At 46.1% G+C, this 18,233-nt stretch overlaps 1 protein-coding gene across 2 annotated transcripts in view; it reads left to right on the forward strand.

Moving 5' to 3' along the window:
• The window catches only part of THOC1 (THO complex subunit 1), a 467,835-nt gene that overhangs the window by 294,343 nt on the left and 155,259 nt on the right, over window positions 1-18,233 (forward strand). For both annotated transcript variants that reach the window (XM_069219988.1, XM_069219989.1), the window contains exon 16: window positions 7,761-7,856. In XM_069219988.1, coding sequence (XP_069076089.1) covers window positions 7,761-7,856 — 96 coding nt within the window. The remainder of the gene's footprint in view (window positions 1-7,760; window positions 7,857-18,233) is intronic.

An 18,233-nucleotide genomic window follows, 5' to 3' on the forward strand; every position in this document is an offset into this window, starting at 1 on the left:
TATCTGGCATTTGGATGCCTTGATAGAGAGGCCTGCAGATTGCAGAGCCTTCAAAACCTTCTTCAGGTGGACCAGGTGATCCTGCCAGGTGGAGCTAAAGACAGCAATATCATCAAGATAAGCGGTGCTAAAGGACTCCAACCCAGCAAGGACTTGATTCACCAACCTTTGGAAGGTGGCAGGGGCATTCTTTAAACCAAAGGGCATAACAGTAAACTGATAATGCCCATCAGGTGTGGAGAATGCTGTTTTCTCTTTTGCTCCAGGTGCCATTTTTATTTGCCAGTACCCTGCTGTCAAGTCAAAGGTACTTAAGAATTTGGCAGCACCTAATTTGTCTATGAGCTCATCAGCTCTAGGGATTGGATGAGCATCTGTCTTGGTGACAGAGTTGAGCCCTCTGTAGTCCACACAAAACCTCATCTCTTTCTTTCCATCTTTGGTGTGAGGTTTGGGGACTAAGACCACTGGGCTAGCCCAGGGGCTGTCAGAGCGCTCAATTACTCCCAATTCCAGCATCTTGTGGACTTCCACCTTGATGCTTTCCTTAACATGGTCAGACTGTCTAAAGATTTTGTTTTTGACAGGCATGCTGTCTCCTGTGTCCACATCATGGGTACACAGGTGTGTCTGACCAGGGGTTAAGGAGAAGAGTTCAGGAAACTGTTGTAGGACTCTCCTACAATCAGCTTGCTGTTGGTCAGAGAGGGTGTCTGAGTAGATCACTCCATCTACTGAGCCATCTTTTGGGTCTGATGACAGAAGATCAGGGAGAGGTTCACTCTCTGCCTCCTGATCCTCATCTGTTACCATCAACAGATTTACATCAGCCCTGTCATGGAAGAGCTTAAGGCGGTTCACATGGATCACCCTCTTGGGGCTCCTGCTTGTGCCCAGGTCCACCAGGTAGGTGACCTGGCTCTTCCTTTCTAGCACTGGGTAAGGGCCACTCCATTTGTCCTGGAGTGCCCTGGGAGCCACAGGCTCCAGAACCCAGACTTTCTGCCCTGGTTGGAACTCAACCATTGCAGCCTTTTGGTCATACCAAAACTTCTGGAGCTGTTGGCTGGCCTCAAGGTTTTTGGTTGCCTTTTCCATGTACTCTGCCATTCTAGAGCGAAGGCCAAGTACATAGTCCACTATGTCTTGTTTAGGCTCATGAAGAGGTCTCTCCCAGCCTTCTTTAACAAGAGCAAGTGGTCCCCTTACAGGGTGACCAAACAGAAGTTCAAAGGGTGAGAATCCTACTCCCTTCTGTGGCACCTCTCTGTAAGCAAAAAGCAGACATGGCAAGAGGACATCCCATCTCCTTTTGAGTTTTTCTGGGAGCCCCATGATCATGCCTTTTAATGTCTTGTTGAATCTCTCAACTAAGCCATTAGTTTGTGGATGGTATGGTGTAGTGAATTTGTAAGTCACTCCACACTCATTCCACATGTGTTTTAGGTATGCTGACATGAAGTTGGTACCTCTGTCAGACACCACCTCCTTAGGGAAACCCACTCTGGTAAAGATAGCAATGAGGGCCTTGGCTACTGCAGGGGCAGTAGTCGACCTAAGGGAAATAGCTTCAGGATACCTAGTAGCATGATCCACTACTACTAGGATGTACATATTTCCTGAGGCTGTGGGAGGTTCCAGTGGACCAACTATGTCCACACCCACTCTTTCAAAGGGGACCCCCACCACTGGAAGTGGAATGAGGGGGGCCTTTGGGTGCCCACCTGTCTTACCACTGGATTGACAGGTGGGGCAGGAGAGGCAAAACTCCTTAACCTTCTGGGACATATTGGGCCAGTAGAAGTGGTTGACTAACCTCTCCCACGTCTTGGTTTGTCCCAAATGCCCAGCAAGGGGAATATCATGGGCTAAGGTCAGAATAAACTCTCTGAACGACTGAGGCACTACCACTCTCCTAGTGGCACCAGGTTTGGGGTCTCTGGCCTCAGTGTACAGGAGTCCATCTTCCCAATAGACCCTATGTGTTCCATTTTTCTTGCCCTTGGACTCTTCAGCAGCTTGCTGCCTAAGGCCTTCAAGAGAGGGACAGGTTTCTTGTCCCTTACACAGCTCCTCCCTTGAGGGTCCCCCTGGGCCTAAGAGCTCAACCTGATAAGGTTCAAGCTCCAAAGGCTCAGTTCCCTCAGAGGGCAGAACTTCTTCCTGAGAAGAGAGGTTCTCTTTTTCTGTCTGTGTTGCAGTTGGTTTCCCAACTGACTTTCCTTTTCTCTTGGTAGGCTGGGCCATTTTTCCAGACTCCAGCTCTACTTTTTCACCCTGTGCCTTGCATTGTGCTCTTGTTTTTACACACACCAGTTCAGGGATACCCAGCATGGCTGCATGGGTTTTTAGTTCTACCTCAGCCCATGCTGAGGACTCCAGGTCATTTCCAAGCAGACAGTCTACTGGGATGTTTGAGGAGACCACCACCTGTTTCAGGCCATTGACCCCTCCCCATTCTAAAGTTACCATTGCCATGGGATGTGCTTTAGTCTGATTGTCAGCGTTGGTGACTGTATACGTTTTTCCAGTCAGGTATTGGCCAGGGGAAACCAGTTTCTCTGTCACCATGGTGACACTGGCACCTGTATCCCTCAGGCCCTCTACACTTGTCCCATTAATAAAGAGCTGCTGCCTGTATTTTTGCATGTTAGGAGGCCAGGCAGCTAGTGTGGCTAAATCCACCCCACCCTCAGAGACTAGAGTAGCTTCAGTGTGGACCCTGATTTGCTTTGGGCACACTGTTGATCCCACTTGGAGACTAGCCATTCCAGTGTTACCTGGATTGGAGTTTGGAGTGGAACTTTTCTTGGGACAGGCCTTGTCTCCAGTTTGGTGTCCAGACTGACTACAGTTTCGACACCAGGCCTTTTTGGGATCAAAGTTTTTACCCTTGTACCCAGGATTGTTTTGTGAAGAGGCTCTGGGCCCACCCTCCTGTGCAGGTTTTTGGGGGCCTGTAGAGGACTCTTTACTATTTTTATTTTTGACTGTCTCACCACCCTTCCCCTGGGGAGGTTTTGTGACCCCTTTCTTTTGGTCACCCCCTGTGGAAGTTTTGGACACCCTTGTCTTGACCCAATGGTCCGCCTTCTTTCCCAATTCTTGGGGAGAAATTGGTCCTAGGTCTACCAGATGCTGATGCAGTTTATCATTGAAACAATTACTTAACAGGTGTTCTTTCACAAATAAATTGTACAGCCCATCATAATTACTTACACCACTGCCTTGAATCCAACCATCTAGTGTTTTTACTGAGTAGTCTACAAAGTCAACCCAGGTCTGGCTCGAGGATTTTTGAGCCCCCCTGAATCTAATCCTATACTCCTCAGTGGAGAATCCAAAGCCCTCAATCAGGGTACCCTTCATGAGGTCATAAGATTCTGCATCTTTTCCAGAGAGTGTGAGGAGTCTATCCCTACACTTTCCTGTGAACATTTCCCAAAGGAGAGCACCCCAGTGAGATCTGTTCACTTTTCTGGTTACACAAGCCCTCTCAAAAGCTGTGAACCATTTGGTGATGTCATCACCATCTTCATATTTAGTTACAATCCCTTTAGGGATTTTCAACATGTCAGGAGAATCTCTGACCCTATTTATGTTGCTGCCACCATTGATGGGTCCTAGGCCCATCTCTTGTCTTTCCCTCTCTATGGCTAGGATCTGTCTTTCCAAAGCCAATCTTTTGGCCATCCTGGCTAACTGGATGTCCTCTTCACTGGAGTTATCCTCAGTGATTTCAGAGTTGTTGGTCCCTCCTGTGAGGGAACCAGCATCTCTGACTATTATTTGTGGAGTCAGGGCTTGAGAAGCCCTGCTCTCCCTAAGTAGGACTGGAGGGGGGGAATTTCCCTCCAAGTCACTATCTTCATCCTCTGAGTTGCCATCCTCAGAGGGGTTGGCCTTTTCAAACTCTGCCAAAAGCTCCTGGAGCTGTACTTTGGTAGGTTTGGGGCCCATTGCTATTTTCTTTAGTTTACAGAGTGACCTTAGCTCTCTCATCTGTAGATGGAGGTAAGGTGTGGTGTCGAGTTCCACCACAATCTGTGCTAGACATTTTGCTTCTAAAAGTTGGAATACTTTTTAAGAATCTAAAACTCGTTCTAGAATCTAATTCAAACTTTTACAAACTTTTAAACTCTAGAAGAAATGCTAAACAGGATCTAACACAAGGCCCTAGCAGGTCTTTTAAGAATTTAGAAAACTTTTCAAATTGCAAAAATCAATTTCTAATGACAATTTTGGAATTTGTCGTTTGATCAGGTATTGGCTGAGTAGTCCAGCAAATGCAAAGTCTTGTATCCCACCGCTGCCACCAATGTAGGAAGTTGGCTCTGTATGTGCTATTTCAAAGTAAGGAATAGCATGCACAGAGTCCAGGGGTTCCCCTTAGAGGTAAAATAGTGGTAAAAATAGATAATACTAATGCTCTATTTTGTGGTAGTGTGGTCGAGGAGTAGGCTTATCCAAGGAGTAGTGTTAAGCATTTGTTGTACATACACATAGACAATAAATGAGGTACACACACTCAGAGACAAATCCAGCCAATAGGTTTTGTCATAGAAAAATATCTTTTCTTAGTTTTATTTTAAGAACCACAGGTTCAAATTTAACATGTAATATCTTGTTTGAAAGGTATTGCAGGTAAGTACATTAGGAACTTTGAATCATTTCAATTGCATGTATACTTTTCAAGTTATTCACAAATAGCTACTTTAAAAGTGGACACTTAGTGCAATTTTCACAGTTCCTGGGGGAGCTACTTACGTTACTTACGTTTTTGTTAGTTTTACCAGGTAAGTAAGACACTTACAGGGTTCAGTTCTTGGTCCAAGGTAGCCCACCGTTGGGGGTTCAGAGCAACCCCAAAGTTACCACACCAGCAGCTCAGGGCCGGTCAGGTGCAGAGTTCAAAGTGGTGCCCAAAACGCATAGGCTTCAATGGAAAGAAGGGGTGCCCCGGTTCCAGTCTGCCAGCAGGTAAGTACCCGCGTCTTCGGAGGGCAGACCAGGGGGGTTTTGTAGGGCACCGGGGGGGACACAAGCCCACACAGAAATTTCACCCTCAGCGGCGCGGGGGCGGCCGGGTGCAGTGTTAGAACAAGCGTCGGGTTCGCAATGTAAGTCAATGAGAGATCAAGGGATCTCTTCAGCGCTGCAGGCAGGCAAGGGGGGGCTTCCTCGGGGAAACCTCCACTTGGGCAAGGTAGAGGGACTCCTGGGGGTCACTTCTGCAGTGAAAGTCCGGTCCTTCAGGTCCTGGGGGCTGCGGGTGCAGGGTCTTTTCCAGGCGTCGGGACTTAGGTTTCAGAGAGTCGCGGTCAGGGGAAGCCTCGGGATGCCCTCTGCAGGCGGTGCTGTGGGGGGTCAGGGGGGAAGTTTTTGGTACTCACAGTCGTAGAGTAGTCCGGGGGTCCTCCCTGAGGTGTTGGTTCTCCACCAGCCGAGTCGGGGTCGCCGGGTGCAGTGTTGCAAGTCTCACGCTTCTTGCGGGGAGTTGCAGGGTTCTTTAAAGCTGCTTCTTGAAACAAAGTTGCAGTCTTTTTGGAGCAGGTCCGCTGTCCTCGGGAGTTTCTTGTCGTCGTCGAAGCAGGGCAGTCCTCAGAGGAGTCGGAGGTCGCTGGTCCCTTTGGAAGGCGTCGCTGGAGCAGAGTTCTTTGGAAGGCAGGAGACAGGCCGGTGAGTTTCTGAAGCCAAGGCAGTTGTTGTCTTCTGGTCTTCCTCTGCAGGGGTTTTCAGCTGGGCAGTCCTTCTTCTTGTTGTTGCAGGAATCTAATTTTCTAGGGTTCAGGGTAGCCCTTAAATACTAAATTTAAGGGCGTTTAGGTCTGGGGGGTTAGTAGCCAATGGCTACTAGCCCTGAGGGTGGGTACACCCTCTTTGTGCCTCCTCCCAAGGGGAGGGGGTCACAATCCTAACCCTATTGGGGGAATCCTCCATCTGCAAGATGGAGGATTTCTAAAAGTTAGAGTCACCTCAGCTCAGGACACCTTAGGGGCTGTCCTGACTGGCCAGTGACTCCTCCTTGTTGCTTTCTTTGTTCCCTCCAGCCTTGCCGCCAAAAGTGGGGGCCGTGGCCGGAGGGGGCGGGCAACTCCACTAAGCTGGAGTGCCCTGCTGGGCTGTGACAAAGGGGGGAGACTTTGAGGCTCACCGCCAGGTGTTACAGCTCCTGCCTGGGGGAGGTGTTAGCATCTCCACCCAGTGCAGGCTTTGTTACTGGCCTCAGAGTGACAAAGGCACTCTCCCCATGGGGCCAGCAACATGTCTCTGGTGTGGCAGGCTGCTGGAACTAGTCAGCCTACACAGACAGTCGGTTAAGTTTCAGGGGGCACCTCTAAGGTGCCCTCTGGGGTGTATTTTGCAATAAAATGTACACTGGCATCAGTGTGCATTTATTGTGCTGAGAAGTTTGATACCAAACTTCCCAGTTTTCAGTGTAGCCATTATGGTGCTGTGGAGTTCGTGTTTGACAAACTTCCAGACCATATACTCTTATGGCTACCCTGCACTTACAATGTCTAAGGTTTTGTTTAGACACTGTAGGGGTACCATGCTCATGCACTGGTACCCTCACCTATGGTATAGTGCACCCTGCCTTAGGGCTGTAAGGCCTGCTAGAGGGGTGTCTTACCTATACTGCATAGGCAGTGAGAGGCTGGCATGGCACCCTGAGGGGAGTGCCATGTCGACTTACTCGTTTTGTCCTCACTAGCACACACAAGCTGGCAAGCAGGGTGTCTGTGCTGAGTGAGAGGTCTCCAGGGTGGCATAAGACATGCTGCAGCCCTTAGAGACCTTCCTTGGCATCAGGGCCCTTGGTACTAGAAGTACCAGTTACAAGGGACTTATCTGGATGCCAGGGTCTGCCAATTGTGGATACAAAAGTACAGGTTAGGGAAAGAACACTGGTGCTGGGGCCTGGTTAGCAGGCCTCAGCACACTTTCAATTGTAAACATAGCATCAGCAAAGGCAAAAAGTCAGGGGGCAACCATGCCAAGGAGGCATTTCCTTACACTCCCTCTTTGATTTACGTAGACCAAAATTGCTCTCATGTCTTGCGTGTACTTGGTAAGGACTCATGTGTTTCTCACTTTATTGATTTACTTATAGATCAGCAAAGCAAAAGAGACCTCTTGGGATTTATGTTCAGTTCACATTGCAAGAGATACTTAATTTCTATATTTGTTGTTGCTGTGCTAGTTTGGGTGCATCAAAATTGGACTGTTATTCCTTAAGGATTTTAACGAATTGCTTTATTGTGATTGCTCAGTATCTGTCTTGGCTCAATTGTATGTGGCACATTTTTCTTTTAGCACAGACATTTTCAACTCTAGTTCTGAGAATAGTTTTTATTATTCTAACAAAGTTTTTCAACAGTGTATTTTTTTTATATATTTTGCTTGTATTAGTATTATTACTATTTTATTAGTTTGACGATTATAGCACCTTAAAGAAAATATATTGAATGCCATTCTGTTTGCACTTGTGCTTTGTAGATGTTTATAGTTCAATATGACTTTCAGTTTTTGGACATTTGTTTTATATACTCTGATGATAATGTATTTCCTTTACAGTGCTTGTCCACTGTGTGGGCTTCATATTTTAAATTTGCTTAGGCAACATTTTGTGCTTTTGGAATTGAAATTGAAGGACAAGTAGGCAAAATAATGTTGCAAGCACTTCTGTAAATCGTAATTTAAGAAATTGGATGAATGAGGTCACAGTTTAATAGTTAAACTTTTTTTTAATTTAAAAGACCACCAGACTCGAAGCCTTTGAAACATTTGAGAAAACGGCCTGCTCCTGAAGATTTTCTTGGAAAAGGACCAAATAAAAAAATTCTAATGGGAAAGTAAGTAAGTTTTTATGCCTCACCAGGACTCTGTTGTGTTAACTTTGAAATGATGACTAATTCAAATATTCAAATGGCAAGTGGTAGTTTTCCTAAATCTCAACTGGCTTTCCCTACAGAAGAGGGGACTGGACCTAGCTGATGTAGCAATAAAGAGGAAAACCTACACACATTTGTGGCCTGTATTACATTTGAGAGCTCAGCTGCTCCTCCCTAGTCCTTTATCAATCTGAAGGGATTGGCCGCAGTGTCCTCTTCTAGAGAGTTTACGCAGAGTGCACAGGTTTTTCCTTAACATTGATTTTTGACAAAACTGATCTTTCTGCTAACCACCCTTCTAGAGCTCCATTAATCTTGCGCAAGTTAGGATATAGGAAGAATACAACATCCATAGCTTAGTATCTAACCACTTAAAAGGGGGTTTCGAGGAATATCCACAGTTGGCAAGTTACAACTCATTCTTTTCTGACCTCTGAAATTCCACCTTTCCAAATAATCTCCTCCCTGCACATCAATCTTTGGACACTTAATATTCGATACAATAAATAGCCTGGGGTTTGAGTTAGGTCAGCCCTTCTGAACTTTTTCACCTGTAAACATAATTTCAGTTTCTCTTTAACATAGGTATGAGCACTGGAAGTGTATAATATCTTGAAGATGAATTGGTCTAATATGATTGTAGGTTGTATGAAAGCTAGGATGTGAAAAACTGTTATTGTTTGTAATACCTATCTTCTGTCTCTGCATTAGGGGCAAATGAAAGGCAGCCCCGCCTCTAAAAGAAAAAAGAAAAGGCACTGAATATTGTTAGCTGAGGGTGGGTGTCATGGCAGATGATTAAGATACCCAAAATACATTTACCTACGTTTAATTTAAGTGGAAATCGTACATTTTGTCAATGGTTTCCAGGGGTCTTTCAGGATCTCACTGTCAGATGTGTTAAAGAATGTCTGACCTGCGTGGTCTCTGACATTATCCCATTGGTAAAGGTGTCAATGGGACATCATGTGCTGTAGGTAGTACATAGTCATTCCTCATGAAGATTCTCATGAACATTAATTGCTGTTAACTAGGTTGATAATGTCTTGATACTTTTTGAAGATGAGACGTTTAAGTGCTCGTCTAAGCAAACCAACCCTGCTTGCTAAGCCAAGAACTGGCAACCTAAAGAGCTAAGAAGAAGCATCAGGAGCCAGACAGGCACTTCACGGCACCAGAGAGAATGTAAGTCTTCTACTGAGCATTACATTTTGCTGTAAGCAAAATCTTTTTATTTCAAACATTAAAGCTGAAGCTTACAAGGGATAAATAACTTTCTCTGAGTATTACGTGGAAAAATAATGTAAAATAGATTGTAGAAGTAGGGCGTATGCGCAGTCACTTACTAGACTGGCAGTGGAGCTATTCAAGAAATTAAATTATGATTTAAATCTCATAGCTAAGTTTGCAATATTTATTTTTCTAATTCAGTGCTAGAGAAGGAAAAACAGGTGTATACGTTGACTTATTACTCTAGCAACAATTGAAGCCACTGTCAATTATGTTTTTATACTTTTCATCTATGTGTTGTTACTTCATGTATCATTCATGTGAGGAAACAGAGTCCAGATGTTTGCACTTGCACACGAGCACTACCGTTTCAGAGTCCTTCTCTTGAGATCATAATCTGAACTGAGTTGTCACATGTTTAGTCCGTGGCTGCTTACATCAGAAAATTGTCAACACATATTTGCCCATTAAGCTTATCTCATGGGATGTAAACCCTGTGCAATGTCTTGAGGTTTAATAGTCAACAAGGAAAATCTGTATTCGAAATCTCTCCAGTTTCTACTGGTAGGCCTAGTTCTAATTAGATATAAAAACAAAAACTGAAGAGTATAGGAAAGTGGATTATTACGTGGTGTTGTTGTGTGACGTCACCAAGTAATAATGTCAGTCTTTATCAGGTTCAGGGAGGTATCTTTATTGAAACCCTTAGCTCAGTCCTAGGTATCCGTACCACAGTGCAGTCAGGCTTAATCAAAGAAACAAGTGTAAGGCATTTAGAAGTACCAAAACAGGTAATAAGGAAGAAACACAACACAATAAAAATCAGCCAACAATTTATAAAAAGTAGAGGGTATTTTTATCTTAAAACAGACACCAAAACAACAAAATCCTATTTAGGGAAACCGGAGTTATGTAATTTTTAAAGATAAGTAAATCTCTGTAGGTTTACTCTTAGGAAATGCTATAAATCATGGTGAGCAGATCTTAGCCAGCTGGCTAGAACGGCTATTTTTATTCGCTTAGATGCTCCCACTTGGGTTGAGAGGCCATTCACAGGAACCACTGAGGTCTAGGGAGACAGTTGCCTGTTGAGTCCACCAGTCCTTGGGGCTTTTCTGAACTTATAACATGTATAGTGATCAAGCCAAGAAGTGGTACTGATACTGTGATGCAGGATGCTAAGGATGCTGAAGAGATATGGTGAGAATTCCTGGGCCACCGTGATTTCCTCAAGTGTCAGCGTTCATTTCCAGCCTCCGGGCTCTCACAGTGCAGCTGGGAAGTCCAGTGCAGGTCCAGTCGTCACTGGTCTCATGGTAACCGCAGTTGCAGCGGTTGCTTAAAGGTAAGCAAATCCTTTCTTGCTGGGTACCAGGGTCCACTTCCTCTTCAGTTATGGGCCCTGCAGGGCTGGGGAACTGCTGAGGAAGCGCATGTCTCTGTCGCCCAGCAGAGAGTTCGGTGTCCAGCAGTGGGCTGGCATTAGTGGAACTGGGTTCTCGAGGAGTTCAGGATTTCCTTAGCTTTTTCTTATTTTGAAGCTTAATAGGAGGCTAGCCAACTAGCTTTTGGAGAAATTTCTTCCATCCTGGCAGAAGTGGAGCTCTTTTCCATGAGTGGGCACAGAAGTCACAGTCATTGTTGCAGGTCCCCTAGGTGCAGCCATTGCTTCCAGCTTTTGGTGTGCCGTCTCTTTGTTTGGTTCTGCGAGCGGCAGGATAGTCCTTCTTTTGTCTTCTTTCCAGGCCAGCAGTGAATCAAGAACTCTGTGTCTGGGGCTCCTTTTATTTGTAATCTTCTCATTTTTAGGAGGGGCGGGCTCGCTAGCCAATGGTGCAATAATTTCCATGAAGCAACCATTCTTTCTTTACATCACTTCCTGGTTGTTTGTCCCACAAAACAATCCAGGATGCCCTTTTTGTCTGAATACAAGATGGCTCAAGTCTTCTTTTCTATGATATACTCCGCATAATGAGCCACTCCTCCTGGAAAACTGGTTATGCCATGGGTTTTCCCCCTCTGGAGTAGATGGCAGCCTGTCAGCCTACTCAAGAGTGGGCAGGCTGACGTGTGATTACCATTTGCTTCACTGAGGCGTAGCATGTTTGTAGCTAGGCCATCTGTGCCCACAACCTGGTAGCCATCCTACTGGAAAAGGTCACAACTCCTCCCATCAACAGTGCTCATTGTTCCCTGTTTCTGGAAACACTTCACATATCCTAGCAGTGGGGTAGCCCATTGTCTCGGGCAAAATTCAGTCCAACTATTTTTCTCTTTGTGCGGCAACAGAATAATTGTGAAGGTGCTTTATTCATCTGAGCGCAGAATCAAGTTCCTAAGAATAGAAATTGCATAGTTGTATGGTCCCCAATAACAACAGCATCTGATAGAGACTTCTAGCTGCAGATTCCTTACCTTTGATTTTCCCCAGGTGTCTGTCTGTACAAGATAAGACGCTACCTAAGGTAAGTACTTGTCCGTCAGAGAGGGAATGGCGTACGGTTCTGCCTTAGTAATACAGTATAAAGGGACACAACATAAGATTTTAAATCAGACATAATTTTGGTGTTGCTTTTTATTATCACTATCCTCTAATTTAAAGAAATGTTGGCATGAATATTGGTTGAAACTACAAAGAATTTTACTGTGAGTTTGTTTTCCTTGGAATTGAGTCATCTGTAACTAAATAATGGCCATAGGAATGTGTAGGAAGTTGGCTCTGTATGCACTATTTCAAAGTAAGGAATAGTATGCACACAGTCCAAGGGTTCCCCTTAGAGGTAAGATAGTGGCAAAAGGAGATAATACTAATGCTCTATTTTGTGGTAGTGTGGTCGAGCAGTAGGCTTATCAAAGGAGTAGTGTTAAGCAATTGTTGTACACCCACAGGCAATAAATGACGAGCACACAGGTTTCTTTAGAAGGCAGAAGACAGGCCGGTAGGTCTGGGGCCAAAGCAGTTGGTGTCTTCTTTTCTTCTTCAGCAGTCCTCTTCTTCTTGTAGTTGCAGGAATCTAAATCTTTAGGTTCAGGGAAGCCCTTAAATACTACATTTAAGGGCGTGTTTAGGTCTGGGGGGTTAGTAGCCAATGGCTACTAGCCCTGAGGGTGGGTACACCCTCTTTGTGCCTCCTCCCAAGGGGAGGGGGTCACAATCCTATCCCTATTGGGGGAATCCTCCATCTGCAAGATGGAGGATTTCTAAAAGTTAGTCACTTCAGCTCAGGACACCTTAGGGGCTGTCCTGACTGGCCAGTGACTCCTCCTTGTTATTCTCATTATTTCCTCCGGCCTTGCCGCCAAAAGTGGGGCCGTGGCCGGAGGGGGCGGGCAACTCCACTAGCTGGAGTGCCCTGTGGTGCTGGAACAAAGGGGGTGAGCCTTTGAGGCTCACCGCCAGGTGTTACAGCTCCTGCCTGGGGGAGGTGTTAGCATCTCCACCCAGTGCAGGCTTTGTTACTGGCCTCAGAGTGACAAAGGCACTCTCCCCATGGGGCCAGCAACATGTCTCGGTTGTGGCAGGCTGCTGGAACCAGTCAGCCTACACAGATAGTCGGTTAAGGTTTCAGGGGGCACCTCTAAGGTGCCCTCTGGGGTGTATGTTACAATAAAATATACACTGGCATCAGTGTGCATTTATTGTGCTGAGAAGTTTGATACCAAACTTTACAGTTTTCAGTGTAGCCATTATGGTGCTGTGGAGTTCGTGCATGACAGACTCCCAGACCATATACTCTTATGGCCACCCTGCACTTACAATGTCTAAGGTTTTGCTTAGACACTGTAGGGGCATAGTGCTCATGCACTTATGCCCTCACCTATGGTATAGTGCACCATGCCTTAGGGCTGTAAGGCCTACTAGAGGGGTGACTTATCTATACCTATAGGCAGTGTGAGGTTGGCATGGCACCCTGAGGGGAGTGCCATGTCGACTTAGTAATTTTATCCCCACTATCACACACACAAGCTGGCAAGCAGTGTGTCTGTGCTGAGTGAGGGGTCCCCAGGGTGGCATAAGACATGCTGCAGCCCTTAGAGACCTTCCCTGGCACCAGGGCCCTTGGTACCAGAGGTACCAGTTACAAGGGACTTACCTGGATGCCAGGGTGTGCCAATTGTGGAAACAAAGGTACAGGTTAGGGAAAGAACACTTGTGCTGGGGCCTGGTTAGCAGGCCTCAGCACACTTTCAAATCATAACTTGGCATCAGCAAAGGCAAAAAGTCAGGGGGGTAACCATTCCAAGGAGGCATTTCCTTACAATAAGCACATATTTTTCTTTTATACATCTTTAGGCTGACTCTGCTTTGGGGACCCACACAAGTGAGGTATCATTTTACTTGGGAAATCTGTGCCGGAGCGGTGATCCTACAAAGAAAAGTCTGGGTAAGAAAATGTTGGGAGATCCACACAAGCCACACCTCCCTGGACTCCTTGGGGTGTCTAGTTTTAAAAAAAATGTCTGGGTTTGCTAGGTTTCCCTAAATGAAGGCCGCACTCAGGACCAAAAACATAGGTTCTTCCCCCGCCCCCCAAAACGCCGGTAGTTTTGTAATATATCATTTTGATGTGTCCACCTACTTCTGTGATGTTCCAAACCCTAAAATTGTGAAAAGAAACACACTTAGATTATGTTAAAAGGACCCCTCACCCACCAACCAAGTTGGTGGCTTGCTTCATCATCGGGGCCCACCCGAGACACCTAGCATGTCACGTGTGTGTTGCGACACCTAATAACAGCAGAGCAGGTTTTGTCATTTTTAGCACACATACTGGTTGGATTTGGCACGAGGGTGAGTGATGGTTCTGTAGATAAAATTTTATTAACAAGAGATTTCACAAAAGTGAAATGCACTGTTATTAACTGAAAGGCCAAAAAACTGAACCAATGACTTACAGCTCATGAGCTGTAAAGCGGCATCAAGGCACCAACCGCTTTACAGTCCATTCACACACCTTTCATACCTGCCATGCAGAAGACCATTCACACTGCCAGCCGCGAGCCCAGCACATTACAACACTCACATCAACAGACAGCGCCATTCAAGGGCCCATCACTTTCATACGCCCACATGCCTGATGCAGCAAACACACCAGCTGATGGGAGTGTGTGGACTGGCGTTTAGTGCCAGCCAAGCGCCACTCCACGCACACCACCAACCAAGCGCCACTTCACGCACACCGCCAGCCAAGCGCCACTTCACGCACACTGCCAGCCAAGCACCACCCAACGCACACCCCATCACTTTTTTGTTTTTTTTGTTTTTGAACAACAAAGAAACCACTAACTAATTATAACTGCAAAACTGCAAAAGCTCTAACTGACTACATGACAGTAATGCCAACAGTGAAACTGAACACATGAAAATATAAAACAGGCAGTTTACGCTCACGGTATTTCCCCAAAATGTTTTTGGGTGTGGTAACTCCTGAAACAGCCTGCCACACACAGCCCAGGCTTTAAAGGACATTCTGGCCAGTATATCCGGCTTTCCCTCCAGATACCTCTTTGGGCACAAACTACATTTCTCAGCGGGAAAGTCTTTTTTGGGAGTGAGAGGAATCTGATCAGGAAAGTGGCAATCTTTCAATCTAGCCACATCCTCCACAACTGCTAATCTAGGAACACTTGCATGATCCACCATAACAAGGCTCTCCATCACTGACTCCTGAAATTTTAACAAATTTCATCCTTGACACGGGAACAATCCTTAAACACAATAAAAGCATTAAAAGTTGCCAGATTGAACAAATGGACGGCCAACTTTTTATACCACACGTAAAACTTACGAACAGCAGGTTAGGGTCCCAACTTCTGATCTACTCTATCAACACCACCCATGTGCTTATTGTAATCTAAAATACACACAGGTTTGCACACTTCAGCAACTTGACCCCAAACAGCAACAGGTGAAGTACTCTCTTTATGGATGATAGTTAGCATGTACACATCCCTCCTGTCTATAAATTTCAGAGCTAGCAGCTCCTCATTCCGCAAGGCACTGCACTGTCCCCTCAATTTTTTTACAGACAAGCTCCCTTGTATAGCCTTTCTGGTTAGAGTGGAATATGCCACAAGCAACAGTGTCCACTCTGAACAACTCCTTGAACAACTGAACTCCAGTGTAGAAGTTATCTACATACAAATGGTTACCTTTGTTAAACGTTCGTCTACCAAGTCCCCACACAATTTTCTCGCTAACTCCAAAAGTGGGTGGACAACCGGGAGGGGGGGAGGGAATGGGTCAATACTGGAATCCCTATCAGTGTAGACCCAGAAATTATAAACATATCCTGTACTGCTTTCTGACCGCATATACAACTTAATTCCATTCTTTGCCTGGCACATAGACATCTGAAAACCGATCTACAAAATGATCAAGGACCGGCCTAATCTTAAAAAGACGGTCACAATTGGGGTGATCTTGTGGCAAGGCTAAAGCATTGTCGACAAAATGCAGCATCTGCAGAAGCAAATACTGATTACGAGTCCTCGTACCAGGAAATATAGCTGTCGCCATCAAAGGACTAGTAGACCATTAAGAAGCCAGTGACAGCTTCCTTATCAACCCCAGCAAAGTCAAACCCAAGAACTTTTCCATCTCTTCCAAATTTGTGGGAATCCAATGGGTAGCTCTAGACTGAGGCGTAGGTCTGGCAGCGTTGTCCCTCAAATACTGCTCTGCATACAAAGTAGTCTGCTCTACAGTCTCTTCCAAAAATACATTGTCCATAAACAACTAAAAGAAAAGAGTTTTCTGTATTTACTCTACACCCTGGGAGACTAGTAAAGGCAGGCAACTGTGGCTACTCCATATTTGGGGCAACCCAGGTGTCAGGTCTTCTAGTGGGAAGGCTTTCAGCTGCTGGCTGCTCCACCATTGGCACATCGATGTCCTCCTCGAAAACAGACCCTTCATCTGCACTGAGAAGTGGCTTCCTCATCAGACGATTCCTCTCGGGCAGAAAACTCACTCCCAGATTCTCTTTCTTCCTCCTCTGCATCAGATGCAGAGTCTGTCTCATAATCATGGTCAGAAGACAACTCAAAAAGCATGCCAGCAACCGACTGAGCGGTCACTCTGCGGCTAGCCATGATCTTTTCTTATAAATGTAAAGTGACAAATGCGCCAACAACAACCAGCGCTGTGTAAAATAAGTAATTAAAAAAAGTGTGGCTTTATTACAAGTAGTTATGTATTCAAAAACTATACCACTCACTTGCCTGAAAAAGCTAGACTCACAGCAACTAATCTGCATAGACTCCGCAATCACCAATGATATCCCACTAAAAAGAAAAGCATATTAGACTTAAGACAACACAAATATTGTGCACAAATCTAACGACAATTTCACACACAATCCTGCACCTACAAACATGTCATTCATGCATGGCAACAATACTCCTTTTGAGTAAATTTACTTACCTAAAACATGCACCTAGGCAAACCGCAGGTCAACCACTGCCAAACGAACTACAACAAAAGAAGCAAAAGCTTTGAACTAGAACAAAAAAGAGAAATTAACAATTATGATCACAAATGCAAACACTTTGCCAGTTGAGAAACACCCCACCTCCAAACAGTTAAAAATGTTCCCTGGTGTCTAGTGGTCTCTGGGGAAGATGGGCCTAAAAAAAATACTAGGCCGATCTGCCCCCAAAGGGTGCAGAAACAGCGTAAAATATTATGCCCCCGGCACAAAAAAAACACACAAATAGGAAATCCCTGGTGCCTAGTGGATTCTGCCCCCCTTTGGAGTAGATGGTCAAAAGAAAGAAGGCTGATATGCCCCCAGGGGGGGCAGAGCTGCCTAAAAGTGTTTCTCCCCCTTTGGGGGTGACCCTTGCCCAAGGGGCCGCCCCCACCCACAAAAAAATCAAATAAAAACACATCCCTGATGTCATTGTGGCTTCTACCACCCTGGGGGCAGATCGGCTGAAAAATAATTCATACAAGATTATGCCCCCTTGGGTGATCGGCCCTTGCCCAAGGGACTGCCCCCTCTGCACAAAAAACTCACACACATACACAATCCCTGGTGCCTAGTGGATTCTGCCCCTCCTGGGGGCAGATGGGCCAAAAAAACAAGGCAGATCTGTCCCCAAGGGGGGAAGAAATACCTAAAAGTGTTTGTCCCCCTTTGGGTGGGTGACCCTTGCCCAAGTGGCCGACCCCGCACAAAACAAAACACATCCCTGGTGCCATCGTGGCTTCTACCACCCTGGGGACAGATCGGCTGAAAAATAAATAGCTGATCTGCCCCTGGGGCCTGGGGCAGAAACGGCGTATAACATTATGCCCCCATGGGGGAGCGGCCCTTGTCCAAGGGCCACCCCCGCACGAAACACACACGCACATAGAACAAATTCCTTGGTGCCTAGTGGGCATTCCTGCTGCGATCGGGCAGCAGGAATGCTAAAAGAGGCATCGAGGGAAAGGAAAACCCTTTCCTTTACCCCGATTCCTCTTTTGTATTAACCACCGCCCCCCTCCGGCCGGAGAAGAAACTTACCTTCTCTGTGGACGCGCAGGAAGCAAATGGCTTTTTGCGCGTCCAGAGGCCTCTAATGATGTCAGCGCTGACTTTATTAGATGTGGGCGGAGGGGGGGCAGGAGTGGAAGGGGAAGCAATTTCCCCTTCCAGCCCTGCCGGGGTGGGGTGGGAGGGAGGCCGAGGGCCAGGGGCAGGACGTAACGATTACGTCCTGGGCACACAACCGGTGCTGCCCAGGACGTAACCATTACATCCCAGGCACCCTAGGGGTTAATGTTGTGACATATATTTAAAATGTGGGGTCCCTGCACGTGGGCAGGAATATTCAGTGCTTATGACTTTGAGGATTGCCCTGGGAGAGAACTGGATTACAGATAAGCAATTTATCCTTCTAGAGATGCCTATCAGCCCACATAAAAAACTCCCAACCAGGCAGGACCTTCTCACTCAGCAACAAGGTGAAATTAGGCACACTGACCCTCATGCAGCTCAACCTTGCCATATGGTGCCTGAGGTCTTAAAATTCGGGAAGCTGTAGTTCCCTTGAGCAGTGTGTGGCCAACCTGTGAGAGACCACCAGCCCCACCACTATGGCCTGTTACGCAGCCAAATG

Source organism: Pleurodeles waltl, chromosome 2_2 (genome assembly GCF_031143425.1).
Source record: "Pleurodeles waltl isolate 20211129_DDA chromosome 2_2, aPleWal1.hap1.20221129, whole genome shotgun sequence".
Taxonomy (NCBI): Eukaryota; Metazoa; Chordata; class Amphibia; order Caudata; family Salamandridae; genus Pleurodeles; species Pleurodeles waltl.